This window comes from Lepeophtheirus salmonis, chromosome 11 (genome assembly GCF_016086655.4).
Source record: "Lepeophtheirus salmonis chromosome 11, UVic_Lsal_1.4, whole genome shotgun sequence".
Lineage (NCBI taxonomy): Eukaryota > Metazoa > Arthropoda > Copepoda > Siphonostomatoida > Caligidae > Lepeophtheirus > Lepeophtheirus salmonis.
The window spans coordinates 291,776-305,701 of NC_052141.2; the positions used below are offsets into that span (position 1 = coordinate 291,776).

Consider the following 13,926-nt stretch of genomic DNA (forward strand, 5'->3'; position numbering starts at 1 on the left):
AATTAGAAGAAGGAAACAGCTGATGTGTCTGTTCTTTCTTCATTTTGTTCATTATTTAATAAGCCTTGTGTGCGTTAACATCTCCCCCTGAAAGAAGAATTCTCGCCTATCTTTGGAGTAAATTCATTTAAAAATGCATGAATTTAAATATAATGATAATATTTTTGGTGCTCTTCTCCCAAACATTTTTCAAATTGTCAGGGTTTTTTTTTACACATACCGGCCAGTAATATTATTTTCATATATAGATATATTTCAAAAGACGTTAGTAATTGTCTTACTTCTAAACAGTAATTTATCGTCTCATTTACTCGCCTAGAATCACCTTTTTTTTAAAATCCCTATAAAGACAAATAATTGTAATTGAAAAATATTAAAAAAAAATTGCAAAATGTTGAATATTACTGCTATTTTGTTAATAGGTAACATAATATGAACACACAGGAGCAACCGTAGGATTATATTTGGAGACTTGGTTTTGAATTTTTTTTTGGAAAAAATCCAAAAATTAAAATTTTTTGCAAAAAAATATAAAAAGTTAAATTTTTTCTAAAATCCATAACAATTCACAAAAATTAAATTTTTTGGAAAAAAGACCCCAGCTGTTCTCAGAAACATAAATTTTTTGAAAAAAAAAAATTCGAAAATATAATTTATAATATAAAATATTTAGAAAAATAAATTCAAATATTAAATTTTTCCGTAAAAATTTTCAAAAATCCATATATACAGAAAATTAAATTTTTTGGAAAAAAATTAGAAAAATTCAATTCAATTTTTTGAAAAAAAAAAAATGTAAATATTTAATGTTCGAATATAAAAAGCAACAGTTCCTTAAATTTGGGCGGCTAGAGATGCTACATCCCCTCCAGCCACCCCTTGTGAACCCCCTCACATGATATATAATCTGGTGAATTATGCAGTGTGCTAATACGGACTTTGTCGGTGTGTATACTATGTAGATACAAAGAGCATTATTGTACCTACTATTACCAAGTAGGAAGAGATAATATAAGTATGGTTATTACAATAAAGTGTTGTCAAAAGAAGCCATTGTGTACTGAATGAGAATATAAGTAGCTTTAATGAATTATGATGTACTTAATTTACATATTCTATAATATATGTATCCTCAACCAACTTAAAGTTCCTCTTTAAAACCTCAATGAAGGATTTCGTTTTTATTAAGCCATGATATCATTATTAATATAGAAACAGCGCCATTTTGTAACTTCAATTTGTTAGAATACTTTTTCTACTAAAAGTATTCCGTAGAAATGTCGCTAAGGGAATTTACAGAGGTATCCATTTGAATTTTGTTCATGGTATAGACTCAGAAATGTAATGATTTCAAAAATTTGGTGGTTATGTCATCAGAGGGGGTCACATTTTTATGTGATAATAATATATTAGGTTCGTTTCATATTGAAGTATTATGAAAACATGATATACAATGCTCTTAATATATATCTCTTATACTTGATTTGCCAAAATAAAATATCGACATCTATAGGAAAATTTCCAAGGAATGACAATTAAGGACCGATAGGACCGGCCCTAAGACTGAAATAGCCCGAATATATGCACAACACTAGTTAGTAATGCATGTTTGTACAACTCATAAATCAGATGTGCGCAGAAAATTGGACTATAGATTGAGAACGAAGACAATCATTCTACGCTTTTAAAACAATTAAACTATGTTCTACAATCTAAAATGGCGGTGTGGAATGGAATATCAATTTTGCTGCAATACTAGTAGCCTTGTCCATCTGTAGAAATGTGTAAATTTTAGTAGCCCTATACGACACAGATTATCAAAAGTTTGTCCCCCTTTATATTTAAAAAAAATATATATATTTTTCTTTGGGGAATTTCGGTTTGTTTTTGTTTCCTCATATCTCAATGTTTGATTATTGCTTTCTATTTATTTGTTCCGGAGAGAGGGAACAGATATGAAGGAGTTTTGATGGATTGGGATCCTTCAACTTTGTTTCTTCATCTTATTAGTTTCTTGTGATAAAAACGAGCCGGGTTTTACGAAGCCCAAGCCTAAATCTTGAAAGCTTTCAGTTTGGGCGTAGGAATGTTGACTCCCAGGCTTGAAGGACATAAGCCAGTAATTATATATGTCCCCTATTATTTAAATGCAGAGATAATTCTGATCTAAAATAAAGGAAAAAATTACACGTTCCGAATGCTTCCCCAAATCCCTTATTTCATCTTCTAATGAGGAACAGTAAGAAAAATTAAAGACTAATAATTGGATATGCCACAAATGACGTCAAACCTTCCTCGTAATGGGAACTCTTATTTGAACTCCTAAAATACTAGTGTCACAGTGGAACCAAGATACTCTAATCAAAACTAGCTATGATCAATAAACACCCTTGGCGTTACTATTTCATCATTATAGCACTTTATAAAGTTCAAATGTCCATAGTTATATTCCTCATTAATACGTAATAACCATGTAATTTTAATAATCAAAATGGAATGATAGTATTAATTAATAGTTGGAAATTAGAATGACGAATGTTGTGATAAATTATGCATTTTAATTTTAAAGTTTATAATAAAAATTATAAAGTTACAACTCGCTCAGATATTGCAACATGTAAATAACATATGGCGATAGCCACTAATAAACACCATTAAGAAGAATTGTTTAACGAATTACGTCCTTATTTAGAGAAAGTAGGGACATTTCCGGGGAGACTTACAGCCGGGCACACACCTCCAAAAACGGGGACGTCTGATTACTCAACTACTAAATTATATTATCCAAAATAAATTTCAAAATCTAAACTACATTTTTAAGTACCAAACACAAGCTTTGTTGATTTTTTATATGTTCTTCATACACCAAACCAAGCTCAAAAATGGGCTTGTTTACATCTCTATTAGTTTGTTCTTATTGTCTTGTTAGTTACTATCGATAAGTACAAAATATAATGATTCAAAGTTTTTCTTCATACACATTCTCTAAAAGGATTAACCACAATTTAGAGGTTGCTTGATTGAGGAGAAGGGGGGGGGTACGTGTTATTATCATCGTGGTAACCTTCGGATTCCTTTTATTAGAGGCAAAATATTAGTGGATGTACACCACAAAATAAATCCGGAATTAGAGGGGATTATGAGGTTCAGAAGAGGATGACTTCCCCTATTTTGATGTATGTATGTTGTATAGAAAATATGAAACAAAACCAAGGAATTACATAAGAAGATATTATTCAGCTCATATTTCTATTAAAGTATCTACAGATTTTGACGGATTTATAAAAAAATATATACCTAACGATTAATTTGGCAACCGGTAGGGAATGACTCATATAAGGGTACCATTTAGCATTATGGTTCAAAATCACGTCTCTCTCCCTTCTCATAGTTAATTCGAGACGAAAGATGTATTATGTGCACTTATTGGAAAAATGTTATTTTTGGCATAAATGTATATAATTTTTAATTATAAGTAGAATTAATTTTTGTTTAATCCTTTCACATTTTTGATGGACTGACATAAAAAAAATCACTTCTTCATTATTTTTATTTTTGCTTAATCGAATAGAGGAAGGAAATTGAGCTCATCAAGAAAGCTCGTTCCTTCTCTCTCCTTCTCTAAATAATTTCACCCTTCCTTGTATATTGTATATGTGTATAATTATTTCATCCCAGTTCGTCTCCCCTATTTTTTAAAGCTGCTAATAACAATTTATCGGTTGCATCCGACAGAGTCTCAACTTGTCAATGAACTCATGGGGAGAGCTCCATCTGAAAATGTCATCAAGAACATCATGTTGATTCAATTATATATACATGATGAAATCACATGATAAATGTGTCATTTGAATAAAGGCAAGAAACTCATTAATTTACCCAGGATCCAGTCCATATATTACTCCCAAAATGAAATATAGGAAGTTCCAGCATGTATTTGATACCACAAACGAATTGACCCAGTCCGCAAGCATAGTATATGATTCCGAGTACAACTTGAAAGACTCCACTGAAATATGTGTGTCCGCACCATTTGAGTCCTGAAAATAAATACGAAATAAAATTGTCAATGGATCTTTGGATACTTATAATAATAATACATTTAATTTATTGTTAACTACATGTCAGAAACAAACGGGATTTGACTCATTTTGATTCAGCATCTCCCTCTTCCTTATAATATAAATTATATTATATACTATACACGCTTGAAAACAAAAAGGAACCCTGTTCATATAATATATATATATATAACCCTCTATAACCAGTGTGCCGCGATGATGAGTAAGCTCTCTACATATGTACCATAGAGGGAAGGAAGAAAAAAATTCAACTTGAACCATTTCTAATTTTATGACGCTCATGACGTCACAGTATTTTTAATAAGAGAAAGGCATTTCAAGAGAGGAGAAGAAGAAGGGGAGCAACTAACCATGATGGAGCTAGAAAGAAGAGAGAGAGAGAGAGAAAATGGAAAAAATAGACTTACAGACATAGAGAGAGAAAGAGAAAGAAAGGTCATTTTATAAAAATGGAGAAGAGGAAGGAACGAAAATTCATTTGTGTTCCTTCCTTTTTCCTTCGGTATTTTTTTTTAATAGCCACTTTTCCATAGATTATTACTAAGGCTTCTATGATAATATTAGCCCTATGAAAAAGGATGGACCATGCCAATTTGGCTGTTATCTATGTTTGTATAAATGTAAATAAATAAAAGAAAGAATATTCAATCATGTCACCGTTAAAAAAAAAATATATTCCTTTTCTCCCCCGCCCTCTTCTCCTTTTTTTCATCCCATTCAATCAGGGATGCTATACGTAGTGTACTGTTATGAAACCATTTTGACAATAGCGACATCTCATGGGGGAATATAACATTATTTATTCTTATTTGAAAAGAAATTCGTGGAAATATTTATTCTACTATTAATATCAAAATTAGTAGTCATCAAACGATATCTACGAAAATCCCTTTCATATTTCCAAGGATTATTATGGAAAGAAAATAAGAAAAGGCTCTAAAAAAACAGAAGAAATAACATAGAAGGGATTCAACGACGTCTTTCTCTTTCTTTTTGTACTTCTCTCTTTCTAATTCTCTCTTCCCCATCCATCGATCCATTTTTTTTCTTCTTCTTTTATCCGAGTCCCTTGTATTACAGATATATACTATGATTTTAGTAGTAGTATTTGACTGTGACTCGAGTGGAAAGGATATTTGTGCTTCATTCGTGTTACATACATTTATATATATAAATATTTAGTGACGACAATAAAAGTGTTCAATTTTTTTAATTTAAAAAAAAAATGAGTTAAAATTGTGTCAAAAGAGATTTTCGTTCTATAATATAATATCATATACTTAAAGAATCTTCTTTTAGTGTGTGTTTGATAAAATATATTTATATTATTGTTCACTGACTCATAATTGTATAGTTAATTCTATACATCATGACATGGGGCTTTGTAACTTGTGGTCCAAATGAGGCTCTTGTAGTTTCAGGTTCGTTCCTTCTTTGATACAAAAAATAAATAAATGTAGAATCAAGTTGTTAAGACTTTGTTCCTGCAATTACATATATATCCAGTTCTACATTTTAAATCCTCCCTCAAAACTCGAATAAAAGAGCAATAATGAGAAAACTTTATTTCTTTTTTTAACTATCCATAAACTTTATTAAGTTTTTCTTTTCTTTTCTGACCGATTCATTATTATCTTGAACAAATATATTATAAAATATTCTGCAGGGATAGTTTTTTATATTTTAAAAGAAATCAAATCATGAACTACTGAAGAGAATTTATAATATATTTATATACAATGAAATTGTTGATTCTCTTTTATTCTCTGCTATTTTCATTAAAAGTCCTCCAATTAATTTGATAATTTCCCATGATATTTCAGGGGCGTTTGCAAAAATGAAGCACATTCACAAATCAAATTTGTAGCCTCCTATTTCTTTCATAAAAAATTTGATTACATTCGAAAAAAGTTGTAAAATAAAAACGATACTTTATTTGGGGTTTACGTGCTTGAGAATATGCAATTATTTTTTATATTATTACATTGGAATGTTTCAAATTCTCTTATATTTTCATATGCTAGTTCAGCACCGTCTGCAAACGTAGAAATTTGTATTGTTATTTAAAAGGGATCGTCTTCCCCTAAAAATGTACAATAAGAAAATCTTAAAAAGATATTTTTCAATCTCTTTAAAAATAAATTTAATTCTAAAAGCTTTCAAAAATTGTTTGTAGCTCCCAAATAAAATCCTGCGAACGCTCCTGTAGTTATATAAATTGTGTATCAATAAAATATATTTGTAAAAAGGAAAGCTGTACTCATAAAGTGCATTTATTACTTTGCAGGATGCTGTCATAAAAAACCCCTCTTAGTTCCAGGAGGAAGAGCCTTTGTATGGCCAGGAATACAATATGTTCAAAGGTAAGAAAAAGTGAGATTTGGTATTTTCTTTTTAAATAGAGATGAATCAATTCAACAGAAAATATGTGCATGGATGATATTTACGCCATCATTATTTATTGTTTGTTTCTCATAGAGACTACGTGACTTGCTTGCATAAAATATTACAAAGTCCAAAACGTTTTAAGTCATTTACATACATACTACTGTAGGATGTGGTCGTGGAAGAAAACTTGTATCGATGATGGCTTCTGTGGTTTTAATATTTATTCTTTAAAAGAGAGAAATAAAGGGATTGAGAAAGGGGGAAATTAGTTTGTACTTTAGTATATGCATTTATAACATGGAAAGGTTTTTATTCCCCCTCCCCTTCTCCCCCCACCTTTTTAATGAAAGAAAATCTTAAATGGAAAGAATAAATAAAAAGTGTCTCTTTTAATAGGGAAAAAGAAATTGTAGAACAAGTTGTACCTATGTACCTAATTAATAGGTTAAGCATTTTTTCTATGTTAAAAGTAAAGAAACTGAGAATTAACATGATTGATTTCTTTCATTTAATTCCTGCTCGAAGTTAATCAAATTGAACAACGATGAGTAAGGCTAAGGAGTTATAAGCATTAGTCCTTGTTGGACTCTGAGTAGAATTACGGATCCAAATATCATTACTAGATATAGAGTGGGTTTTGTGTTTAATTCCTTTCTCATGCAGATGCTTCCAGCTGATTTAATACAATTTCATGACAGCTAATCTGCTCTTCTCCCAAATACTCTTCAAATAATCAGAACCTCAATTTTGATTTTCGTTTTTTTTATAGGTCATATTTTTATACAACACATCTGTGTCGGATATTTCGATATGCTTATATAAATAGAATTATATAAAATATGACCCGCGGCTATGGTAAAAAAAGAAGCCGAAAATCAGAATGTTAATCCAAACAATTTGAAAAGCAGTTTTGAGGAGAGCAGCTTAGCTCCCATGACATTGAATTAAAACAGCTGCAATCAGCTGTGTGAGGAAGGAAATAAATATAACCCCAACTCCGTATTAAGCAATGATATAGGGGGGATTACTCCGTTTTGGATCCTCACTTCTACTCAGAGTCCAACAAGGACTTACATGAGAATTCTTAACTGCAGTATTCTCCATCGTCCAAGAGCAAATACATGCGTGGCTATACTTTATACTTAAGTGTTCTTTCTTCAATAATGAAAAAATAATGATCACAGCTCTACAAAATACAATCATTGTTCAGGTTTCAAACAACCAAAAACTGGCATGCTCAAAATGCTTAAGATTTACAATCATACTAATGTACTTTAAAAATGGGGATATGTTCCATGTAAATACTTTTTAGTGTTAGGCTTACGTTTGGTAGTCATCCTAGACCGGTCTGAGAACGTTATAATTTTTGTTAGATTGAACTCCTTCCGTCCTTATTAAGTCTTGTAGTAAAATTCTCTTTACACAATAAAAAATCTGTCCTTTTGGAAAATAAATTTGAATAAGAAAAAGCTTTTCCGAGTCCTAACACTAATATATATATGTATATGTGAGTAAAATGCTTATTTGATCAATATGTTGTCTACTAGTTTCTGAACATCAACCTACAATGACGTCATATGAAGTTGAATTTATCGCATAAATCATATTTGTACAACTCGTACATAAATCGTATGGTATGGGAAAAAATCGGGACATAGATTGATACCCAAAAAAGTCCGTCCACTATTTGTAAAGGATTAAATTTCGATCTACGGTCTAAGTTAGCAGTCTGATGCAAGATATTCTTCTTGAAAAAATCAATCTTCGACCGATTCTCAACACTTATAAATATATAACAGAGGTTTATACAGATTTACAGCAATACCTTGCTGTCTTCTGGGTTCACTAGTGTGATCTAAATTTTGACGGTTTTTGGGGGTTGACATCAAAATTTAAGAATAAATATTATATGAATAAATTTTGATTCTTTTTAAATGTTGGTCCTTTTCATTTGACCTTTATTTTAAATAGAATGGAAATCCACTTAACCGACAAAAAACTGAACATATGAATTAATAAAAAAGTCTCCAGACATTCCGAACAGGATGTTAAAATATAACATATCTGGGGAAAAGAGAACGATTGATTATCCTATTTTCACTGTATTACGGTTTCAAATCCAATATTTTGTAGTACTGACCAGGGGCGTTGCTAGCTTTCATTATTTGGAGTCCTTCAAAATTGTCAAAACCGTAATACTTATATAAATAGGTTTGTTTTATAGATATGAGCTCCCCTAAAAAAGGACTAACGACGCCCTTGGCACTGACAATCTTGCACTGATCAAATTCAAATATCCCAGTATACAATTTATGATAGAAATTAGCTGGACTGTTTGTGAGTATGATTGCAATGTATAAACTGTTTATTTAAAGGAATCAATTTAACACCATGTAAGGTTAAATAATCTTCTTTTACTTTCCACTTGTTTTTGTTTTTACTTACATTTTTGCCTTGGATTTTTTGTTCTTCTTCACCTCATTTATTTAACCATTTATATTGGACTCGATTTAAAGCATTCTATGTGTGTAATCAGTAAGCGTAGAACTATATATATAATATATATATATTATAAATTATCCAATTTACTCCCATATCCCTTTTATTTGAGTCTTTGCCTTGAGAGAGGCCATTTTGATATGATTACACATATATCTATATAAAAGGACATGTCCTAGTTTTAAATTGTACATCCCTCCCTTGTGCTTTAATAAGTGCTACTAAAATTATATCATCATGAGGGAAAACGCATCAATTTTTGGGTACACATATAATAAATATACTTTAACCATAATGTTTTGTAGAGTGTTGTGTTGGTTCCGTGGGAGGGCTGATTCCATAATCTCCCCCTCTTTCAGTCTTTTTTTTTATGGGTCTGATACTACGGTCTAAGCTATCTGTTTATTTTCTTTACTCATAGCTAGGATTGAAGAAATTTATAAAGAAGACAAGAATGAATTAGAGCTAGAACGTTTAGTAATAAGTTCTAGCCACACACCCCTCCTACTTTAAACTTGAGGTATATTGTCTCTTTGAAAGAGATGATGATAAAACTTCAACAACTTAAAAGACATGGTTAGTAACTACATTATTTCAATTGTTGTAGTTACCATAAAAGACCGGTGCTAGGGCTGATAACTTTTATTAGTATCAAACTGAAGGGACTGCAATCTTTTCAGCTGCTTTGGACCGAATCAACATTTCCTAGTTCAACAAATATATAAAAAACCTCTAAGAAATGACAATTTACTCCTTCTGAACAGAGCTGATTGTGATAAGTTATTTTGTATAAATTAATTAACATCATCTGCTTGTCTAATTAACTAATGATAATTTGAAACCCATCTTTCATATGAAGGAAATAGTCATTAAATGTATCCTAATTAATACGAATGACCCTCAACCCTTCAAGTTAATTTAAAGTTAATCTTATATTGAGGGTACCTATATATATATATATATATAAACCTATAAAGTGTAAAATGAACCAATTTTCTTAGCATATAAATAAATAAGCTAAACTATCTTATCCATTACTTGCATGATTTGCTTTTGAAAGATAATTCAAGTAACTTTTTAAAAAAATTGTAAAGTTGTGCTATTTTTTTTTTTAAATTCACCTCATTTTTAGTGTGTAGTTTCTTGTCTGTGAGTTATTGTGCTAAGTTTGACGGTGCTGTTTTCTTATTTCCAAAATAATGTATAATAAATTTTGCATTTTAATTTTAAAATACTTCTCGATGGGGAAAAATACCGTTCAACCTAACCACTGTCTTGGAAAGTGTTATTGAGACATAAAGGGAATAAAAATAAATCAACAATAATAATTTATAGAAAGCCAATTTAGAACAAAAAAAAACACAAGTTTTCTTTTCATCCCATGTGTTAAATCAAAATCCATAAAGTATCAATAATTCCTTAATATATTTTATTCTCAGCTGTTGATTTGTCTTCTCTTTATTAGTGTACTCACCGTTTATTTGTTGAACTCCAATTATTATTCTTTAAGCTGTGACTATCCCTAAGATTATCTAGAGAGTTCAACAGTTGAAGATTAAGAAATAATAGACTAGATAATATTGCCAATCATAAAATTTCAGTTATTTTTTCCCCTTGAAAGAGAGGTTGATAAATGCAATATACATAGATGATTGCTACGTGGGATTAAGGGATTTGAGGAACACATTTATTTTTTATTTAGTTTGAACTCACTCTTTTCATGTCTTATTTGACTGTAAAAATATTGGATTAAAATAATAGGAAAGCTACAATCTAATGCTTTTTTGTTAAAGCAAATAAATCCTATTCATTGATGAATTGTACATAAATACAAGAGTTGAAACTCTTTTCAAAAGCGATTTTTTCTGGTCTCAATATATTGACCGATTTTTTCACCTATTGTGTCATACAAATAGATCGGTCTAGACCAGGGATGTACAACATCCCTGGCCCACTACTCATTCTTACTTCAAGTAGTTTTTTTTAACCAAAATTATTACTATATTATGTAGAACGCACAATATATGTACAAACATTGGAAAAATTAGATTTTGTAATTTTGCCTAAATTTGAAATAAATATGCTTTCAATAGTTTTGTTTTATGAAAGCATTTTTCATGAATTTAACAGGTTCTTTGGCACATTAAAATATTTCAAGTGGCAACGCTGTCCATTATATTAAAAGGTTGGACATCCAAGGTGTAGACTGAGTTTTATAGGAGACCGATTTTTGCTAGTTTGAGTTTCACGAATCAGCGTTAGGAACACTAATAATGGGAGTGAATGGTAATAATAATGAATAATTGAAGGATAATTCAGTCCTAACTGCGATATCAAACTGAAATTTAATCGAGCTCAAATCCTGGACTGAATTTTTTGTTCTCCACAAAAATAGACAAATTTTCTCTAAAGAAATTAGTTCGGTTCATTAAAAATCATAAGGATCTTGGATTGATCTAGGATTTCCAGACCAAACTCAACATTGATAGATACACAATCCATGATGAAAGAGATACGAAATAATAGGAACTGCTTGTGGAATATTAATAGTATAATCTGAGTTGTCGGGGACAGAGGAGACAACTAATAATGTTAATTTGACCCTTTTTTTAAGATCAAAGGTAACATTTGTATGTTTCTTTACAAATATAATATGCTCCGTTAGGGTTTCAATCTAACTTTCTCTTAATGATAATACCGTCATACGTTTGAGCAGACATAACCCCACACGATCCTCATAATAAAATATAATAACACTCCAATCATTCGAAATAACTTATTTTAGTCAATCTGGAATTCATAATTCATATTAACCTTTCAGTAGATTGTCCTTATAGCCTAGGTGTTGATTTTTTTTGTTCACGAAATGTTGGTAAAATTTATTTGCCCCAAATTTCTTGAGGTAATTTTTTAGAGAACTTACATTGACTTTCGGTAAATAAAAGTTGCTTTCTAACTTTACTATGAGATCCTCTATCAATGAAAAGTCGAATAATAGCGTTATGACTGACTTCTTTTTTGATGTGATATAGTTTTAATACAATAGGTTGCTGATAACATACACATATGTGGTTCAATTTATAGAGCGAAGGACTACTCCGGTAATATATTAGACATAGTAAAAAGAAATCAATTATTTTTCCAATCGATAGTTTTTTGTAATGTGTATTTTACGTTGTATACGTAAACTCGGTTTATTCTAGATGGTGTTAGAAAGATACGATTTCGTACTTCAAGGACACTTTTCTGATTGTTTCACTCAGTTTTGTTTGAGGCGTCGTCAAAGACGGACACAAGCAAAGTGAAAATAACCATATTATACAGTTTTTCTTCGAAGAAGGTGAAAATACAAGCCAGGCGGCTAGAAATGTGTATAGAGTTTATGGCCCTGATATTGTAACGACTGGCAGGCGGTATTTTGGTTTTGTGTATTCCGTTCTGTTAATTTTAATGTTAAGGATGAACCATGCTCTAGAAGGCCAATTGTGGATAATATGCATGAAGTAATGGAAATTGTCTAGTACGACAGTCATATAAGCACTTTTTTGATGGTGTATGGTGTAAAAATTTATTAAAAAAATGATCAAATGATGGATTTATGTTACTACACCATGCATGATTTTTTTTTTAAATTACCTATGAGAAAAAGTGTGAAATCTAAGAACAATTATACTTTTAAAAAAAAGGAAATTTAGTTTAAAATATATCTAAAACCAAGATATAACACATACTGATGTGGAAAGTATAGACTTTTACTTATTAGATATGTCTTGCCTCTCCCGATTTTTCAAATATATTAATTTTTTTTTTTTTTTTAATGTTATTAATGAGGAGAAAAAACGTATTATCATTTTAAACAATTTATGGTAGGAATATTAATGAATATTTTTGCATCCCTTCCACATTTTTACCTACAATAATCACAAGCTAGTGTTTTTAAAATATTATTAAGTCTAAGACATTAAATTATTATTATTATTTTATTCGATTTATGGAGTGGAGTAACCCATAAAACTTTTCCACCCATTGCTAAGCCTGAACGATATTTTCTCCCCATCAAGAAACAGTGTAAAAAACACAAAACACTTAGTCTAATAACTCGCAAACTGAAGAACATATCGTTATGAAATTTTAAGGGTTGGCAAACACTTAAAGTGAGGTGCATTTAAAAAAATTAAAACGCAATCTATTTGTAGAGCCTGGGACGTATCAGCCATGTTTTAATTGTACTTGACGGGCTTATCACGAGTCGTTAATTATTTATTATTTATTTACCTTTATTCCAAATTCACATTTGCATATTTAAATTAATAAAAATTTGTTAAAGATACTACTAATAAAAACTAAACAAAAATGAACTTGAAATATTAGAGGCGTTTCCACTTCCTCATAGGTATGATGCTGAGCATCGATAATTTTTGATTTGATTTTCTGAAGATTTTTACCCTTTTTGTAGCTTTGAGACAACTTTTGAGTAGGAAAAGATTCAGTGACCCTTATGAAAGTGGGATTTTTCTATGTAAAATTATATACTGATTTGAAATATGTTTTTATATTTTATATGTGATCATTCAATCTAACAAAAAAATAGCATTTAAAGATTAAAAACAAACTTATTTTGTTTGTTTGTTTGAAAAGGAAAGGATTTTCAATTGTTAATACTACAAATTAGTTCATTTTCGTTTCTTTGCACGTCAAAAACTATTATAATTGTAGGTTGAAAAAATCAGATTTTCTCGACTTGTTGACTTTATGGTAGAATAATGTTTTTGGAGAAGTTAAGTAGGATAAATGACAATTTTGATATTTTTTAATACTTGAATACTTAATGTCAAATTAATTGACAATAAATATCTTGATATTGCTTCTTATTAATTATACATATTTTTATTTATAAAAACAAAGACCAAAATATAAACAATAGATCAAGGTAATCAGAATTGAAATTTTGTAACAT

The 13,926-nt window shown here is 30.0% G+C and overlaps 2 protein-coding genes across 4 annotated transcripts in view; one reads left to right on the top strand and one right to left on the bottom strand.

Moving 5' to 3' along the window:
• LOC121126080 (uncharacterized) overlaps nucleotides 1–13,926 on the bottom strand; it is a 110,252-nt gene that overhangs the window by 21,319 nt on the left and 75,007 nt on the right. Inside the window, exon 2 of the mRNA XM_040721375.2 lies at nucleotides 3,880–4,040. Within this exon, the coding sequence (XP_040577309.1) occupies nucleotides 3,880–4,040 (161 nt within the window). The remainder of the gene's footprint in view (nucleotides 1–3,879; nucleotides 4,041–13,926) is intronic.
• The window catches only part of Flo1 (flotillin-1), a 117,638-nt gene continuing 108,532 nt past the window's right edge, over nucleotides 4,821–13,926 (top strand). Inside the window, exons 1-2 of one of the 3 annotated variants that reach the window (XM_040721377.2) lie at nucleotides 4,821–5,503; nucleotides 6,370–6,445. In XM_040721377.2, the coding sequence (XP_040577311.1) occupies nucleotides 5,452–5,503; nucleotides 6,370–6,445 (128 nt within the window). In that variant the 5' untranslated portion in view covers nucleotides 4,821–5,451. The remainder of the gene's footprint in view (nucleotides 5,504–6,369; nucleotides 6,446–13,926) is intronic. The other 2 variants (XR_005866811.2, XR_011782133.1) reach the window with 2 other exon arrangements.